Source organism: Apteryx rowi, unplaced genomic scaffold, assembly GCF_003343035.1.
Source record: "Apteryx rowi isolate R43461 unplaced genomic scaffold, aptRow1 scaffold_298, whole genome shotgun sequence".
In the NCBI taxonomy this organism is placed as follows: domain Eukaryota; kingdom Metazoa; phylum Chordata; class Aves; order Apterygiformes; family Apterygidae; genus Apteryx; species Apteryx rowi.
This window is the reverse complement of record NW_020449396.1, coordinates 207,774-227,568: the sequence shown is the minus strand read 5'-3', so window position 1 is coordinate 227,568 and position 19,795 is coordinate 207,774. Positions and strand designations below refer to the sequence as shown.

The following is a 19,795-nucleotide window of genomic DNA, read 5'->3' as shown; positions in this document are numbered from 1 at the left end:
GCGTACCCATCAACTTCAGCGAGACATGCATAAAGCTAAGGGCCTACTTACTGGCATGCCTAAAATAAAGCAGCTGCTCAGGTGCGTGAAGGCTTGAGGACTAGCTGCTTGGCTGCCTCCATGCCAGCAATCCCCACTAGAGTCCGCAGGACCTTCTTCTGCACRAGGACTACAAATAGCATCTGGACAATGACTTCAAATCATTTTAAACGGAAAGCAAACCTTCACCAGGCACAAGGCAGCGGAGGGAGCTTACCCACAGGCCTGCCCGAGAGGGCTCTACCACGAGTCTGGGAATTTCTGCAAAGCGACGCTTCCGAACTGCACCGCGGGGACCYAGCGCTATTTAGCTAATGACACCATAGCACAGCAGAAGTCAGAACTATCTTCTGCCCTCTCACGCTCATATTGATATCATGGAAACTAGGAAATTCATCACTGGAGCTGTGTGGAGTTATATACATTGCAAACAGATTTTTTTCGTTTTCCCTTAACACCAGTTAAACTGCCCAATTTTTATTTCCACTGGATGAATGCAGTTTTACTGCTACCAGTAACTAAGAAAAAAAAATAAGAGGTTGGACACAAGAAATGTCTATTGGACAATGTGTCTTTAATAGGGAATAAATTATTACTTCACTAAAGTCACCAGAGGTTTTTACTTGCTTTGTACAGAAGAGTCAGCTGCTCTTCTTGAAGGCTTAAAAACATCAACTTCAATGGAAATGCTTTGAAGTTAGTGGCACTCCATGACCTATAAAATTAGCATTCTCAAAGGGGCTCTAAGAATGGTCTTTAGTAGTCTGCAGATATCTTAACAAGACCTATTTGAAGACTCCTCAAATTGCACTTGGGTGAAACTTTGAAAAAAAATCACAGTTGGGAGAACAAAACGCTGTTTTAGCTTCTGAGGCTGAGGGGCCCCAGATCTGCTAAGAAGGTCTGTTTTCATTTCCAACTTCTCTTTGTCAAGGACGAAGACATTCGTTTACAGATCCTTTTTTTCAAGTCTGCTGCTCTGTGTACTACGCAGGCAGTTCTGTGAAGATCCACCCTTYCTGCACCATGATTTATTGATCAGAGGCCGAAGACAAAAATTTTCCTTGATGGACAGAAAATCTGTTTTCTGCAGATCAGCATATTTTAAATATAACCTGTGAGATAAATTTCCCCTGAGATACATACATACATATATATATATATATATATACACACTCAGAATAAATTTAATTGTAAACTTTCTGATAGTAGACTATTACACCAAACACTTTATAAAAACTTCAGTGTGTCCCACATGTTATACTGTTTAGAAATACCTCCCCAGTATGCTCTGAATTACWACAGAATTACTTGTCAGAGGTGGGAGGGAAGAAAGGGTGCAACTTYATATCATTTCATTTTAAATTGATGTCCTGCAAGGAACTGAAGCTAGGTTTATCTATTTAAAAAGAAATAAAGCACAATTGCTTCCTGGAAGATGTATAAAAATATTAAGAGAATTCTCAAATGCCTGTATGGACTTTCAGGCTGAATCACGGCACTATTAATTTAAAAATTACCAAATTATTGCTTATTAAGTATGTTTAAGAAACTGGAAAAAAATTAAATARAAACATATTTTCCTTCCTTTCTCCCCTCATTGTGCTTAACTGAGCAATCAACAGCGCTTTAGCAGTTAATTTTCTTTAGTGCTGGTTGCGGGGGGAAAAGTCATATGGCACCYTGGGACTGGAAATCATTCTCTTTAAATTAGGAAAATGTGGTTTTATAGCTGCACCAACTGGCAAGGGGACTTTGCAGGTGCGGAGCTGAAGCCGAAGAGTGATGTATTCCCTGCAATTAACTAGATTTCAAGTTGAAGGAATCCTATGAATATTATTAACTTCTGCAGTAATAAATAATGGCCACATTCACAAAACTTGCAATATTTTCCCACCAGCCGTGACTCAGGTCTGCCTCCCTTAGCGTTGCAGTTCACGAAGAGATGCTGCCTTGCAAGCCTAATCGGATTGGGTGAAGATGGGAGGGTCTCTACCTGCTCTTTTACTATCCCTGCCAAAATTTTCCACCCCGGCAGTGGGTTAGCACACGAGCATGCCTCGTCTTCTTCAGCACAAACGTAGCTGGGTTAGCACAAACTCCCCCCAAAGGATGGTAAGCAAGCTGCCGTGGCGCCGACGCTCCTCGCAAAGCGGCAGGCAACAGAGGCCGAGCAGCGCCTGGCTCGGCGCGGTAACTCTCGCCCGCCCCGCGTGCGCTTGGTATCCTGCTGAGCAAGATCCCAACACGACTTAGCACACCATGCCTTAACTTGGCACTAGATTACAGCAAACGTTCAAAACAAACAACCCCCCCCAAACAAACATTAAAAAAGCCAAAACAAATGAACGTTAAAAAAAAAAACACCAAACAAGCAAACATAAAAAGAAAACCCCGCAATATTTGTGGAACCAGAAATTACAGCCTTTTCCTGCAGGGTTGGGATTGTACCAGAGGCCTGAGGCAGACAGGCACTCATCCTACCCTTATTTGAACATAGTCTGGTCACCAAGCTTCCTTGTGCCCCTTGGAAAATCCCAGCCCGCGCGCAGGTCACGGGTTTGCACAGACCTCTTCCTCTGGGGCTGGCGGGCTTCTTGCCCAGGCTAACTCAGACAGACTGGATGCATTTCCTCTCCCTCCGGAGAGAGCATGGACAGCAGCATCGCTACCGATATATGGACAGTGGGCACTGTGGACACTGATAGTCTAGCACAACTCTGTATCAGTCCCTGCCTTTGGGTCTGCCTGCACAAAAATGTTCATTTTGTATGGGCTTCGAGAGTTCAGAGTTCTCCACCTCACTCCCCTCCCCACTACCAGAATGACTGGACCCATCTCTCATTTACCTATGATTTTTAAGTCATGCTAAAGGTCAAAATGGACATTAAGAAGCCCTTGCGTGAGAGTTTTTTGTGCTTTAGCCCATCTTAGCTCCTACTCTAAAAGATAGGGGCATATCTGCTTAGTAGCCTCAGAAGTGCTTGCATGGCTCACATCCAGATCGTACAGCGCTAGCTACTGCCACGCTGCCCAAGGCTGTCTTCTCCTTCCCTACAGCACACCTGCAACAGCTACATGTTTCAACTTCCCTCCTCTGGTGAAAATTAAATGCAGAGATTCATGAATCCCACTTCTGCTGCACCTTCTGTGCCAGGCATCTCCTTGAGGCATGCAGAGACCTGCTGAGGGCAGAGGTTTTCCTCTGCGAGAGCAACTCTCCAACAGGAAAGGACTTTTGCCTTCTCTCAGTGCAAACCGGGGGAGCTGGAAAGGATAGCGGTGGGCACRGGGACAAAGGCTCGGAAAGCTGCTACCCTGCCTGCTCTGAGCTCTCATGTCCTGCTCTCTCCAGCCTTTTGCTCTGTTCGTTTCCATCCTGCTTCTCCAGTCTGTCTTGTTCTGGTCTCTGCTAGGAGGACAGCCGGGAAATGATCCCTGTGATGTGCCACATGCTAACAGGCTGCTGACATGATTTTAGGGGGATCTAAAGTCTGTCCTTCAACTCCTGGGCTTCCAGCTCCAGAAAAATGATGCAAGGAGACAGGAAGGAAGTTGTCTCCTTGCCATTTCCCAGCAGCTCTGAGCACATGAACTTATATCCCTGCTTCTCCATCAGTAAAGTTTCCTGGAAGTTCTTTCTGCTCCTGCCCCAGTAGTTCAGCTCCTCTTCAGTACTTTTTAACCACTTTTATACTGCAAAACCACATCTGGACCATGACAGATCTGGTCCACCAAAGACTCGTGGTCTGTGCTACACTGATCTTAGTGAGATGAGGTGGGGGGTATGCAACACGGGGGCCTAAATATTTGAAACATAAAGTGAACAAGAAGCTTCAAAGCTATAGCAGAGAAGGTAGCTCACAAGACTGTAGGAAAAGGGCAAAATTAATCATGGATTCCCCCACCTTTGTCTTTGACTCCCAGTAGCCCAATCTGTCTGTTATACTTCCCTCCCCCTACAGCATGGGATAAATTCTGTACTTTTGCTGTTGGTTTAGAGAAGCAGCTTTCTCTGCAGAGCTTTGCAGCTACCCTGAAGGTTAACCATCTCCAGGTGGCCTGGAAAGGTAGGGCTCTCTCCCTGCTTGTCTACTGAAAATGAGCTGAGAGATGACGCTAAGCAGCACCATGCATATTCTACCCACAGCTACAGCTGGCAAGCGCTGCCCACCCCTTCCTCCGCACGTATGCCCCACATTGCTACCCGCGCGCACGCCAACTCGCACCAAGGGGTGTTTCTTAGACACGATGCTGCTGGTTAAGGTGGTCTCTGGCATGCTTGCAAAGTGGACTGCAAGAGATGAAGCATCTGTTGTGATACCTTACACTACACATTAAATAAGTGCTTCCTGGGGTTAATGCCATCTTTAGAAGCAAAAGGCCTGAGTCTTTGCTCATGTAACTGGGGTAAAGCGGACAAAGCCAGCGACATTACAAGTGGGTCAGACTAGGTCCAGAGAGTCCAGGCTCCAGCCCAGAGCCTGTCAAAGCACAGTAAATATGATCATAATGTCTAGTCACAGTACAGGAACAGCTCAAAAGGATTAAAAACAACCCTATAAGCACATGCTTACTTGTACAGGCCATTGTAGGTGGGTCTGATTCCCTCCTAAAATAGTGCTCTTCACACAGGCAAGATGTGGATGCTTCATCAAGCGTGTAGCTGTGAGGGGGACATTTGCTGCAGGATGGACTGTGGGGTGAAGCTTTGAAGAACCCAGGTCTGCATACTGTAAAAAGAAGAACCACAGGCTAAGCTCTCCCATCATAAAATTAAGTCTTGTCACATTTCCTTTTAAAAACATATCTTCAGCTGGAAAGAAAACAAACACTTGCAAGCTATTTGGTTTGAATATTTTACAACAGCCTATCCCACTAATAGACAGTGCATACTTAAATATCTGTATGAAAAGAGAATGCGAATCTGCTGATTATTTTCTCCTCTAGCATCTGCCTTTGCTAGGTATTTGTTTTCCTGGTTGAATGCATTAGACCTAACAGATCCTATGCCTCTGCTTTAGAAAACATTATTGTGCTGCTTTTTATTTTTCATTCAGTCTTAGAAAACCAGGTAAAATACATCTTGTGTTTTTTGCTTAAGATGTTCTATACCCAGAAATCAATGTCTCAGCAAATAAATAGTAACGTAGTGGTGGAGGGGATCTTGAGATGGACAGCTTTAAGACTTTGTGATAAGGCTACTTCCATAGGGTTTTTTCCCTGAAAATCTGTGATGAATTTTGAAGTGTGCCACATAAGACAGATCGCTCTGCGTACAGTCGGAATCAGGCATGTCTGCCGTACAGTATAGTTCTTCCAGCTTCAACGTGTACGCGGGATGGAGCACAAAGACTTTGCATGAGAGCTAACTGTGCTCTCACAAGTACAACATATTAGCTAAGGGTAGCTTGGGATATTTTTTCCCTTTTGATAATTTGAAGTGCATACAGTAATATCTTGTTTTCAGTCTCCTGGAACAAGCACTTCTTCACCTTAGCAAAGCACTCTGCCCTTATCTGCCTGTGCGCGCGCACTCAGCCACGAGCAGCAACAGCCACAGCTTTGCATATGTTGACCTCAGCTTTAGAAAAAAGCCAACTGGCCCTTAACTCTACAGTTAGATGTAGAATTACAAAACCACTGTTATCGAAAGAAGGAAAAACAAAGCACAGATTTGCTGTTCTTCCCCAAAAGCAGAGACACATAACCACACTCCCCTGTTCCGAAGTGCTGTTATTTTTTACCCTTCAAGTAGCTTGAAAATAATTATGCCCAACACAATATCAACAATGCTCAGGCCTGCTATCAGACTTTTAGACGTTACCTGGAAACCAGAGGACCTTTCCGCCTCCATTCAGACTTCTAAATCATAATTAGTTTGCAAAGAAAATGAATTCATAGCAAAAGCATTAATATTATCCTGCCAGGAATGCCCCGGACAATCACAGCATGAAGGTCATGTGCTAAGATCTGGCCAGAGGATGTGATGGCAGAATTCATCTCCACCACAGACAAAGTGTCGATTTTTACTATGAATCCTGTTTCCTCTGAAGGACCAAGTAGAAGAACAGGCTCTAAAGCTAGCTCCAGTTTTTACAGTACCAGGGAAACTTTCTTGACGTGTTCCCTTCTTCAGCAAAGACTGGAGACTTGCCTGTCAGCTCATAAAAAATAAAAAAAAAAACGAAAACCAAGATGTTTTATTTGGTACAGAAGCCCTGCCTCCAGCTTTGCTTGGTTCATGGGGACCACAAAGCATGCACAGCTCAACACAACCCTGAAGCAGGTCCCCAAAAGTGCCGCGGGCTGCTGGGCTYCCGTTCGCTCCTCTGTCATCTCACGAGCCCATCCAACAGGCCCACAGCTGCCTGGACCTGGGCTTGCTGGCTGCGGCAGAGACAGAAACGGTTCCTTTCCCTCCCATAAGGCAGGAAGAGACTAAGTAGTAGGAATAGAGGAACTCACAGGTTTTAAAGATCCAATTTCCAAAATCGCTCAGAACCCAACTATTGCTCTGTATTTAGACTGTAGGCTTGGCAGGACACAGTCCATCTCTTTTTTGTCCACACAACAGGACGAAGGTGCCAAGGTACAGCGATAATCCAAACTAGTGATCAGGTACCTACCTAAACACCACTGAGCTGAGCTGACCACCTCTTCCCGCCTAGGGGTATTGAACACATTTAAAAATGCGGTCATACATATCTGCTGTAAATAGCAGCACTGGAGAGCACATCTAGGGCTAAATTTATTCTAGAGGACTGTTCATGGACATGACACAAGCTGCCCTCGTGGTTTAGGGCACATCCCTCACCTTCTGGCATAGAGTCCCATTCTCTTATTTACTTCACAGCTACCTTCAAATACTGCCCCATCTGTAACAATGAATTGTTTTACAATCTCTAGAGAGTCTTTTGGGAAAGGAGAGCACCAAACAGCTCCTCTCTAGCCTATAATTTGTATTTCAAAGCTGAATCAAACTTACTTGCACATGCAGACAGTAGAGAAGGGGAAATGAAAGCAAGAAAAAGCACGTTGTAACAAGGGCAGCCAATGTCTAGTGTGTACTCAATGTAATTGGCCTTCAAAAAAGGACTTGAATTTATCTCATTATGTCCCATCAAGATAGACAGAAAATCATTACAGCACAAGAGTTTACTATGCTTCTATTTGGTGCAAAGCAGCAAATGCAAAATAAGTCAGTCGTCTTTGACAGATTTTCAACAAGGTGCAGTTTGCTAATGACGGTATGATACATAGCTGTGCTTGAAGGGAATGCTTTGTTTTCACAAATAAGTACAATGCCAACAGATGTATGCGATGCCTATAACCCGTAACGCTTCAATGAGGGATGTGAAATGAAACCAAATCAAATCAATTTTTATATAATCTGGAAGCTCCCATAGGTCAGGCAGGTTCCTTCTCACTGAAAATTTCAACATAAACTCCCATAATAAATAGCCAGAAGAGCAGTGCACTGTCAAACCCAAGTAAAAGACCTCTGGTTTAACCTTTTTGGTTAAAAAGAAAGAATACTAGGATAGAAGATGGAATATGAGGAGAAAAAAAAAGGAATAGGACAGAAAATTAAAATACATCTAAGAACTGCCACACCAAGTTGGATCAAAGGTGTCCTGAGACCAACATCTGGCAGCAGATGCTTTGGGAAGAAGGTCTGAAGGCGATTTGCACAGAGATCCTGCAGCTTGGCCTGCCAGCTCTTGGCAGAGGTCTAGGGACCTCTCCTAATGGAAACTATTCTGTACGCTGCATTTTCAGCTCGGTCAAGACAATACACTCAGCAGCTCTTTGCAAGCACAACCACCAGCCCAGCTTAGGCCTTGAGGAGGAGGTGAAGATATCAGAGGGACACCACGAGTAACTTCCTCGGCCATGTTGCATGCTGCAGAGAAGACAGTGGTGCCCAGGGCTTCGGACAGGCAGGCAGGGCGTGCGACCCTCACCACCAGGTCTTTTGCTCGCTTCACGGAGCTTAGGTTTCTGCAAAAACACCACAGTATTCATGCAGTATTTTAGACATAACTTGAGGTTTGTCTAGAGGTTATCAATGAGACCAACAAGGGGCAGGCTCAAAATAAATAAGATGACACTGTTGCTCACCCAGCAAATAGCTAAGCTGAGGAACTCACTGCTGCAGGGCATTGTGGAAGCTAGAAGTTCACATGGGTTCAACACAGCTGGGTGACTTTAGGGAAGAGGAACCCACTGACACCATCTCTCACCCAAGGGTTCGTTTGGAGGCTGGACAGCACTGACTGGTACACTCTGATTTTCTGCCTTGGGCTGCAATAACTCAGATTTTTTGTAGATTGGATTCAGAGCAGAACTGTGCCACAAACAGCCAGGGCCTTACATCTACATACCTTCAGTTTTGATCGCTTATCTTACCATTCCTCTTCTGTCAGTCAACCTTAAAATCTCTTCATGAAGTATACATGACTTCAGTTAAAATTACATGGGTATCTGGGGTTTAATTTCTAATAAAATCTTATTTTAGCCTGCTTTATTTTTATCTCAGTATTTCTTATTCAATGACTCTTGAAAGCATACTTAGGACTATCATGATACAGTCATCCATTTAATGGTACTACCTCTCTTTTCAAGGGGGTGGGGAGAGGAGGAGAAGTCAGATGAGCCTAGGATTCCCCATAATCTGCTGCAACACAGCTGAAAAGAAATGAAATAGAGTTTTAAGCTGTTAATGACACCTGCTTATTTCTTCCTAATATCAGAACTGATAGCTCCTTAACTGATTAACAGGCACTGATGTGTGAAAATAGTCTTTAAATGAAATTGGTTGCTCGGGGAGAAAAAAAAAAAAGAGAGAGTATTTTTAGACACAGCAAACACGCCTCAAAGAGCCTGCTAGTGTTGGGTATGAGTGGGCTGTGCTTCTGTTAGTAGCACACCCATTATTAGCGAATTAATTTCACTCTTTTTATTTTTAATAGCAACTGCAAAACATTGCCGGCACAGAGCAGTAACGGCTCTGCAGCCTCTTGCTGCCTAAGCACTTCAGCACGGGTCAGCGGAGATCACCGTGACGAAGGGTGGCAGTGAAGGCCTCTTGCGACACCGATGCTGTGAGCTGACTCCCTGCACCAACATCGTGCTGGAAACTGGCTTCGGAGTTTGCAGTTGGGAGCCGCCAAGAGCCAAGCTGCTAGAAATTGGATCTTCGAACACAGTGGGGGGAAGGAGAAGGAATCACCGGGCCTCTTGCAGTGAAAACTGGTCTCTCAAAATGGCATGCCGAACCTTCACATACTATGTCAATACTAGAGATGGAGAACACCAGTGAGTGGGGGGAAAAAGCAAGCAGACTAAGTCATCAAACAGCTGGGACTACTCAACAGAGGTTATTTTCTGCAAGCCTTAACACCAAATGGTTCCCAGCTGCAGCACTGTAACCATCCCCGAGTTTTGGCTGAAGGCTGTCCCCAGCACCCAGAGCCACTTTCCCCTCTTGCTGCACTGTCTCATCAACGTGGACTGGCCCCAGCTAGCTGCAAAGCTGCAGGTGTGGAGAGCAAGGACCAACCTTGGAGGTTCTCCGTTTCCCGAAGAATCAGACGGATGCACGACGGGTAAAACCATCGCCTTGAACACAAGCATGCAGCTACTGTGACCAGAAGTTAATACTAGTGTGAGTTTAGGCCTTGTCCCAAAGAGAGAAAAATTAGGGAACGTGACCCTGTGAAGCCTTGAAACGTCAGGAGAGATGAGAAAGGTCCAACCTGTCACTCCCTCTGCAGCCCTGTAGTTCTCACAGGACTTGAATGCTTAGGACCAAAGTGACCTTTCACATATCCCAAAAAATAAAGCTCAAGTAGCAAATAAGCTGTCTCCCTTGCACAGTACCAAATTTAGTCTCTGCAGTGGTCACAAACCACAAATATAAAGTAGTATCCCTAGAAGCCTAATAAATGAAACCTGATAAAAATTAATGAGGATAAGAACGCGGTCCAGCCAGCTGACAGAGCACGGGGTATCAGACTAAGGGCTGCGTTTCCTTCCCTGAACTACCTTTGCTTCTCCTTCCCCTCCTTCGTTCRGCTTTGCTTTCTAACACTGCAAACTCCTCTGGGCAGGGAGCGTCTCTGTACGGACGGGCAAGCTGAACAGGGCTCAGATTACCACGGCTTTTAGAAGCGGCCACAGTACAAACCAGGAGAAAACTCTTTGCCCCGCAGCTACGCGCGCGAGCTCCATAATCCACACGGAGCGGGCTCTCAGCTGGCACACAAGCCRGGGCTGTTGCGTGCGTTCAGCAGAAAGGAGCGCGGGGTTGGTAGCTCATCAGCTCTGCCTTCATTAGCACATCGCTTCAGCACAGGGACTGCGCCTGGCAAGTTGAAGGATTTGATAGAAAACAAGCTACAGATACAGCGAGCCCTGTTGAGAGTCTCCGGAGCTGCCATACCTTGAAGCGTCCGCAGCGAGAAGAGGGGGCTGCCGCCTCGCCGCAGCGCCCAAAGYGGAAAGCAGAAGGCTTGAGCCGGGCACAAGCTCTGCAACGTGGAAGCAATTAAACCGCGGAGCTGCTCCAAGCCGCGGCTTGCGCTCCTGATGCGTACTTTTACTTACAAGGCAAAACAAAACAAAAACACGGCAGCCTGTCTTTTTGTCTCCCCACCAACACAAACAGATGAGTGCTGAGCTCCTCCACAAAATATTTGGGAGCTCGGCAGGAAAAAAAAAACCCAATTGAGTCTCTTCCTGCAGAATTTACAAGCAGGCTCTGAAGAGCTAATCCTGCCCTTCCTAACAGCTCACCATGAACTGCGGGCTGGCTCCAAAATTGCTGCCAGAGTGATAAAGCTATAGCAAATGTGTAAAATGCCCCGATTAGATCTCATTTTGGAGTTGGTCTCTCTCTCTGCAATAGTGTTATGTTGCTTCCTGCAGCACGCCTTGGGGATTTGAAGGGAATTAAATAAATACCCCCTAATAAAACCCTGTAATTCAAAGCTGCCAGTCTGCCTGAATCCTGCAGACTTGCTAGCAGCCTTGGGCAACTCAACCGCCTAATGCTGCAGCCCAAGACCTGTGAAAGAGCCTTTAAACCTGCTTCTGGAGCTTGCTGAAGAAGTGGGTCACCTGAGTGCTTTGCACCTTGAAGAAAGAAGCTCAGCTTACCTTGAAGGTAAGCCGATTCATGCATCTCAAGTGGGAAATACTCTTTGTTCTTGGAAAACATTGCGTCTTTTGATGCCTTTCTGTCCAGCCCTACTCCGACTGAGGCTGAATTACCTCCGTTCTGCAAYTGAAATGAGCTCTAGCTCTGAATACAAAAACAACCTTGAAAACTAGAATATAAATAAATTAGTACTTTCACTTCCTCCCCTTGAAATACCACTTTCCCCACCATGTGACTTACTAAATTGTCACACAGCAATTTATGACATGAGTAGAGTTGCTGGAAAACTAAGAATTAACTGCTATTAATGACATTAATGTGTTTCTTCTAAATGGTATAAAACTTCATCATGTGGCACTGCTCTGAAAAATTCATCAAATTCCCAAGTCAGCTGCATTTGCAAGCCATAAAAACACACAGAACATAATACGTTTGAAAACGCCTGCGATTACGTTAAGATCTTAATGTGCTATATTTCTGCGCCTTCTGACTTTGCTCTAAAGAAGATTTCCAAGCGATCAGTGAGGCAAAAACCTGAACTGAGCCTAAACTCTCAGCAACGGGATGGAGGAGCAGGGAAGGAGATTTATCCTGGCAGACGTGCAAACCTCTGCTATCATTTGGGTTCGATTTTGCAGAAGAAAAGCGAGCTGCAGAAAATAAGTGCTCTGAGGGGAAAGGGAAGATTTTTCAAGGCATTCGGCGCTGTCCTGGTGTTCTCCTGCTGGCTTTGCTGGTGGCGGAGCTAGGCTTGGCCAACGCCGAGCGCTTTCCGAGGGCTGGCTCTGCACTTCCAGCACTCCGTTACCTGCCCTGATCCAGGCCCCTTTTTGCAGCTCTTACCTTCTGCCGGCCTCCCCACTGCAAACCCAGGGCTGGCCAAACAGCAACGAGAAACGACGGTTGTCTTTCCTTGACGCTGCTGAGGCTGCAGAGGGGCCGCCCACTTTGCTTTTGCAAACTTTCTGTCCAAAAAACCAGGAGGAAACTGGTACGTTCCCAGAGAAAACACTGGTTGGGATGAAGTGTCATTTGCTGGTGCAAATGCTATTTTCATGACCAGCAGCTACCTGTTCTTGCAAGCTATTTAGCGCACACACAGCGACTTCTTCGCTCTGACAAGAAGCGCAAAGCAATTTTGATATGGGGCACCTTTCGCATCACTCGTGTCCTCCGTTTCCATTTTATATAGTGCTGGAAGGGTATACGATGATGCCAGCAGGGGCACATCACTAGGCAGAGCACTTGAAGGCATGGCTTCCTGATGTTCGCAGTTTCCCCCTGTTCCATGCCTTGAAGAAGAGTGATGATAAAAGCTACGTGCGCAATGCCCTAACTTGCAGCCAGCGCGAGGCTGTGCAAGGCTGCCAGCGCCCATTTTGGAAAGGGCCAGGAGCTCTGCCAGGCTGCTCCATCTCCTCGGCGGGGCGGCTGGCTGGCGCCGGACCTTGCCGCGTGGACGAGAGGGGCCCGGGTTGGGGCATCGCGCCCCAGTTACAAGGTGCAATCCATGTGGGTCTAGCCAAGCCCTTGCTTTTTGGCCTATGAAACGAAGAAGGTAGTCTGCATTTTGTTGCAACAGGCCTGTACTATCTCTCAGGTATCTATAGCCATAATCCATGTATTGCTATCTATAAAATCTAGGCATCTTTTCCCGTTCTCTGAGGTATGAGACTTCAGGATGCACTTAAATTTTGCTCAAATTACTGTCTCTTTTTTTTTTTTTTTAAATGAAGGCAAACAGAAATCATTTCACTCTCTTAACCAGAGAAAGTGATGATTTACAACTCTGTGCCTAAGGGGGGGGGGGGGGAAGAGGGATTAACGTACAGAAGGCGGCAGGCAGACATTTGGTTTTGCACGCTAGTAAGCGGTACCTCGAGCCGCCTCATGTCGCGAGTAAGCCGAGAGGCAGAGGATGCTGCTTTGGAGCTCTGTGCGCCCAGAGGCTCGGCCTGGCCTCTCCGTTGTTCTGGGCACGCTAACTTAAACGTTGGAGTCGCACTGCGCGCTGTAGAAGCGGCGCAGTGATGGACAAGCCGYGCGAATCCCTCAAGTTCAACGGGAGCGCGGACCGAATAGGAATAACAAGCGCCGTCCCTACCGGCAGCGACGGGACAGGGTCAGACTTGAAAATGATCCAGCCAGACCCTCCCCATGCACATCTGTGTGCGCATCCAGCACAGATAGCAACACAACGACCAGGCAGTAAAATCCAGTGGAAATTAGTGTTTTTCAAAGCCACGCGTTTGCTGGCACAATGTTACAAAGAGGTTCAGTCCTGTGATTCAGTCTGCCATGCAGACCTGGAGCCTGGCCAGCAAAGAAAGAAAGATTCTCTAATTATACTGCGGTTTGGACAATTGCAACCAATTGTGGTTAAGAAATATGACATTTGGGAGGATTTATTTTGATGATTTATATCATGTGTGTTTACTCTAGCAACATTTCAAGGTTTGAGCCTGAACGAATAGGCTGTACATACGCAGGCTTTAAGGGGAACTAAAATGCTTAAAATATTTCCTGCTGAACAACTGCATCTTGTACAAGTTCATCTGTGTGGACGAGATCTTTAGGTAGCATAAAATCAGCATTTCCTCCGATGATTTCATTTGGCATTTCGGTCCAAAATAGGCAGCACCAGCCAACCTATGGTGATGCTGAAACCTAAACAAAAAGACCCATCCAAAATCTGCCTCAAATGCTGAAGGTTTGGTTTGTTTCTAGCTTTAGGAAGCTCTCTCTCAGGGGGTTAATTTGCTAGGACTGACTGTAGGCAATTTATTTTAAAATTGTTCCTCTATAATTAGTAGGCGAACATATGTCACTCCAAACACAGCCATTCAAATTCCATCAGAGGGCGAGATGGATGGATCTTCTACAGTCTTTCCGACAGAAAATACGAAAGAATTTATCTCYGGTTGCCTGGACTAAATGTGCTAGAGGGGTATATCCACGTAAAAGTGACTCCTGGGAAGCGTTTTTGCAAATCTAAGCTACGGATGATGCTAACCAATTCTGCAGCAGCCAGGAAYTGCTGGAGGCCGAGTCCCACAAAAGGCAATGTTCCACGCACATGCAACAAAGTTAGCGTGGGAGCACCAAGCGGTTATCCATCACCTGCAAATACAGCACATAGTCACTTTGGCTAAATTAACAAGACATCAAAACACTGAAATTATTTGTTAAGTATATTAAATTACTCCTTTGGATCAGATGCATCACTGCAAAACTTCACAGTTCATCTGCCTTCTCAAATAAATCCGCTGAATGGGTCCTCTTTAGAAATAAACTCAATGGAGGGCAACCTGGGCCATTGCCAACTCTTGCTGGGTCAGTCTGACAAGTATTTGGAGCTTTTCTTTGAGCTCTGATCCCGCAGTCCTGCAATTACAGGAAAACTTCTTATTTCACTAAAAGCACCACCGCTTGTGGAGAAAAGCATGCTCAGTGTGAACACACAGGCTCAAAACCAGAATAAATCAATAGGACCTGACACTTTAAATCTCCTGGTTTGGTAGCCAATCTCAACACGATCTGGGTGGGCCGCCTTGTAGCTTTTGGATGCTGGAGTTGCACCATCCTTGCCATGAACTAGCTAGAACTGCCATGAATTCAGGCCCTGACACAAACACATCAAAACCCAGAAGAAAAAGATGCAGTTAACATCCCAACAGGAGATTTTCTCTATCAGACTATAAACAGGACTTTTCTAAGAGAAAAGYATCTACATAAAAACATCCCCCTTTTGGGAGAGTGGTGTCCTATTAGCAAGCCTAGCCATAGCTTCAGCAGCATGCACGTCTCATGGGCTTTTGCCTTGCCCCAAAAATGGCTGTTTGACGTACGTGGCTGCTCCAGCACTTCAAAGGCGAAGCAAAGCAAAGCAAAGCAAAGCAACGGATCCCTTTCCTCCGCTACGCGTAACCCTCGCTGCAATCCCCTCCCCTGACAAATCCATTTCCCTCTGTCAGGCTCCAACATCCCATAAAGCGCTAGCCTGAAGCAAACTTTGCAGCAGCTATTCTGGTCATTCGCATAGCTGTTTTTTTAAGGTTTTGAGCTGCCAGAGCTTGATTTACGGAGATTTGATTCTCTAACTATTATAAGGGGATACTGCTGCTTATCTTAAGCTTAACTGCTTCTCCAGCCACATCCAGAGAAACAAGCACTGCCTACATGAGCTTGCTTGCGTTGAAAACTTAGTACTTCCTTTAGTCATTATTACTGCTGTCCCTCCACACCCCTGCACCGCATTAACACTCTTCCTAAAACTGCTGGGGAAACCCAACAATTCTGCTTCGCAGAAGATGCCCACTTTTGTTTTGAATATTCGTTCCAGGAAAGATTAGAAGGTGAGGACAGGGGAGAAAGGGGGAGCAGCCGGTGCTGGGGCAAGGGCTCGGCATGCCGGGAGGGCCAGGGCTGAGTCCCGGCGGACATACACCTTGCAAGGAAAGACCACAACCTGCCCATCTTAGGTCTTATACTCAGCATCCCATCCCACAGGTCATCTTCCCCACCTTTTTTCAAAGCCAATGCTGGGATGATGCTCCACGACAGCCAGCGGGCAAGGGAGGCGGCTGACAGTGTCCTCTTAAAAGCCCTGAAATCTAGAGACTGCCAGAAAACATGAAGAACCAAACTTATTTTTGCTGGCACCTGCAGGGCGAGTGCCAGGACGAGCATCGCGGAGCACGCTGGTCTGCTGGTTTGCGGTCTGCAATGCGGATGCGCTTCTCTACTCTCTGCCTCCCCTTTTCCTCCTGCCTCTTCCCCTGTGATTCCCCCCCTTGCCCGCTCGCCCTCTTTCCCGTCACACTTTCTGCCTCATCCGTGTCAGCTCCAGGCTGCAGCAGCACCCCGACTGCTGGAGCTGCGCTCGAACCAGGCACATTTCTTCGCCTCCCCAATCCCCAGCAGTGATTAAATACGGAGGTATTTCTGGGTTTTGGTGGTTTGTTTTCAGATGTGCTAGAGACCAGCCCGAACTTCTGAGACACTGACACTTTGCTGAAGTACTAGCTGCGATTTTTTTCTTTTTTTTAAGTTGCATAAGTGGCAAAAACACAAGGTTCATTATTCTGCACAGAAATTCTCCTGTCATCCAGCCAAATTTAAAAATAAATAGTTGCAATTAAATGTGTTGCTACATTATTTATGTAGATGCATTCAATTTGCAAAAAGCTGCTATAAAATATCCCCCTTCAACACAGGGAAAATTTATTGCTCTCATTGTATACTTTCTTCTCCCTGCTTAAATGTATTTTGCTGCCTGCCTATTTTTTTTCTTTGTGTTACTTAACACATCGTTTTCCAGCCACCRTTTCCGCTACTTCCGTCTTGAAAGACCAGGAGACTCAATCCAGATTCAAACATCTCTTTCCTTATTGATAATTTGTGAACCGGGCTCCTCAGTGATTGCTAGACAGATAATTCCAGTAATTCTCTTGAAATTGAGGGCTTCTCCTTTTCTCTGCGTTTTGCTCTTGAAGCTCCTGGGTAAATGATATGCACCAAGGCTGCCCAAGGCTTCGAGTGTATATTAATTCTGCCAGGAACTACAGACATGCTGAAGAATTGCTAATTTAACAACAGCCTGTGAAATTATTTTTTCTTTCTTTATTAATTGCTGTGCTGCTTGAAAGCGACTTCGCTGCCCTGAACGTCTTTCTGTACGACGAACAGCAGGCAGTCCATTTTGCCATGAAATAATTGAAAGCCKTCTCTCCAGCAGTCCATATATTCCTAACTGAATATAAATATGTGAAACAAGTGCTAATAAAAATAGGTTAACTTGCTGCAGGTGTTCCTCTGTCAGCTTAGCCGGGTGATATTAGCCAAACCTGACAGGGAAGCACAGTGATGTATTTCGCTTGCGCCTTGACATTTTGATTCTGTTTGCTCACGTGTATGTGCAGGGATCTGGCTTTTTCTCCAAGACCTCTATAGCTGTCAGTCTGGGCAAACAGTATTTGACAAGATGTCCATTTAGCAGGATGGGAGGGCAAAGGAGAGGAAAAAGAAGAGCGAGTGAGCTGGATAGAGCAGGTATCTGGGAAAAGCTGCACTGCTGTGCAAAAATGGACGCTCTTCCCATACTGAGCAACCTGAAAAAAAAGAGCAGCTTGATATGCAGGCTCTGAGGCGGTTTGCATGCTTTAATCAATAGCTCCTTCAAGAAAGGTGGCCAAGAATAATACAAAGAAAAGGTAGAGGGGAAAAAGGACAAGAGACCGACACTGGAGAAGGCATCGAGATGCTAACTGTATGCTCATCCACATGAAGATTTTTAGCTTGTCTAACAATTTTTTTTTAAAGGGTGAAAAAAGAAAAAGAAAGAAAGAAAAAAAAAGCTCTCCCTTGCTCCTGAGAAATGAGATTAAAAAAAATCCAAACGGGAAATTTTGCTTTCCAAGACTGCCTTTTTCGAGCCTGAGGAAAGCAGGAGAAGACGATGAAGCTGTCTCTTCCAGGAATAATGCTGAAAGACGCCCTGCCTGGAGACCCGAACTTGGAAGCTGTCAGGTTGCCTTGCCCACAGAAGACCTTCCTCTGGATTAGCAGCATTGCGGCCAAAGGGAGGTATGCAGAGCAAGCGACCTGCAGCTCAGCGTGAGGCACTGCCGTCCCCGAGGCCGGGCTGTTCCTCGCAACACAAGCCACCGCGTTTCTACCAGGTAAGCCCCGTCGCCCAGAGCACCATGCCTCTAACGCACACACCATCAGCACGCAGCCTTGCAGGAAAGGCTACGCTTACGATGCAAAAGCAGCGGCACAGGCTGCTGTGCAGGGCACCGAGGAACACCCAAGCGAGGCTTAGTGGTTTCGGAAGCATTTGCAGAAAGCCCTAGAGCTGGACCAGCCTGCATCTAGACTGCCAACCCCATCGGGTAGGTCCGTGAATGAACTGCCGGGCCAAAAAAGGGAAGACTGGGAGAAAGCGTGGCTGAAGAAGTGCCGGAGAAAGGCAGACAGGTACCGTGGCTCAGGTCTGCACCATCTCCCATTCCCAGACTCCACCACCAGCAGAAAGCGGTGAAAGGAGAGCTCCGCACAGCGGTCAGCCCCGTTTCGTCCTCCCTTCTCTCACTTCTTCTCTGAGAAGGTGAAAAGTATGTATTACTGAAGCCGTAAAGTGCTTACAATTACTGCCCCAAACCCGGTAATCTCCACTGATGTAGGGAAATTGCTGACCCCTCTATCACTGTTATTCAGGATGCAAAGGAACCTTGTGTTTTCTCTACAGCTTAATAAAACCTGTGGGGAATCAGTGTAAGGCTTCATTCGTTACAGCTAGCCTTTAATGTTGAAGTCTGGATTTCCTGGAGGGGAATAGTTTAGAATAATTAGTGATTTACATATAGAGCTGTCAACAAAGATACACAGGATTAAGTTATAAAGATGAAGGGTTCCAACTCCCCAGTTAGTTCATGGTTTTATTTTTTAAAAAGTCCAACGCATCTGTATTTTAATTCCCCTCACATTCTGCTGTCGCTAGTAAAGTGGCCTGAAGCGGACAGCAAGAAGAGAGCACTAAATCGAACGCTTAAATCACTGCTTCCTCAGTTCCCTGGCAGATTTAAAGAGCAACCTGGCACTAACGCTTCCAAATAATATACTGCTGGACCTGACACAGCAGAGAAACTCYGCTTCAATCACACAATAGTCCAGGTGCCCGTGCAATTACAATTAACCTCCTGCCCGCTGTGCCTAATGACAAATGATCATGTGAATGATAGGCTCAGGAAAGGACCCAGGTATCAAGGAAATGATTTCTGATTCTTACATATTTAAAAAGCAATTTTCAGTTAGGAAAAAGTCAAGGGACACTAATTTTAGTTTGTATCCAAAAGAAATTAATAACCCTTGCTAATGCGCACGCAGGCATAAGCACACGCTGTCAGCTTTCTCGCAGCGAGAGGTATGCGCGCGAAGTCTCCTACTGCCAGAGAGCTGTAATCGGAAAAGTACTAATATTCTACACAGCCATAAATCTCAGCYGAGACAAGGCAACATGAATTTTGTACGTGTTGAATAAAAAAGGCTCCTATTACCTCAAAATAGCATGTAGTATTTGCTGGCAAGTTTATGGGGCCCACAGGGCTCCCATTGCAAAGTCACTGACCGGGAAGGTATCCTATGTCATCCCATGGGTTTGGGCTTCTCCATCTCACGTCCCTGATCTCCTCCTTGCGCTGTGAGCTCTCTTTACCGGGAAACATCTTTTTTCCTCTATCCACACAGCACCTTTAGGAAGCGTCAGGAGTAGGCAGAATTATTTTCTAGTTTGTTCTTTTTAAGGAACAGAGAAGCACAAAGACAGCTAAGTCTTGAGAGCGGTGAAGAGCACGCRTTTTCTTTGCTGGATCCTGCTCTAAGGGGGAAAGAGTTTCCTGCCCCCAGCAGCTCATTCCTGCTTCCTCAGCCAGAAATTCCTGTCCCCTCAGATCTGTCGGCAGAGCAACCCGAGTGATCTCTCCCTAACTTCAGCAAAGCAAACTTATTAGTTTGAATAATTTGCTAAGGCTTTTGCCAATTCACTCTTTCTAACCCGCGTGCTACCAGCAGATCCAAAGAGGCAGTAACCTC

The 19,795-nt window shown here is 46.0% G+C and overlaps 1 protein-coding gene across 1 annotated transcript in view; it reads right to left on the bottom strand.

Annotated features, from left to right (window-relative positions):
- Positions 1–19,795, bottom strand: part of EPHA5 (EPH receptor A5) — a 187,322-nt gene that overhangs the window by 87,026 nt on the left and 80,501 nt on the right. The window contains exon 3 of the mRNA XM_026069468.1: positions 4,617–4,772. Coding sequence (XP_025925253.1) covers positions 4,617–4,772 — 156 coding nt within the window. The remainder of the gene's footprint in view (positions 1–4,616; positions 4,773–19,795) is intronic.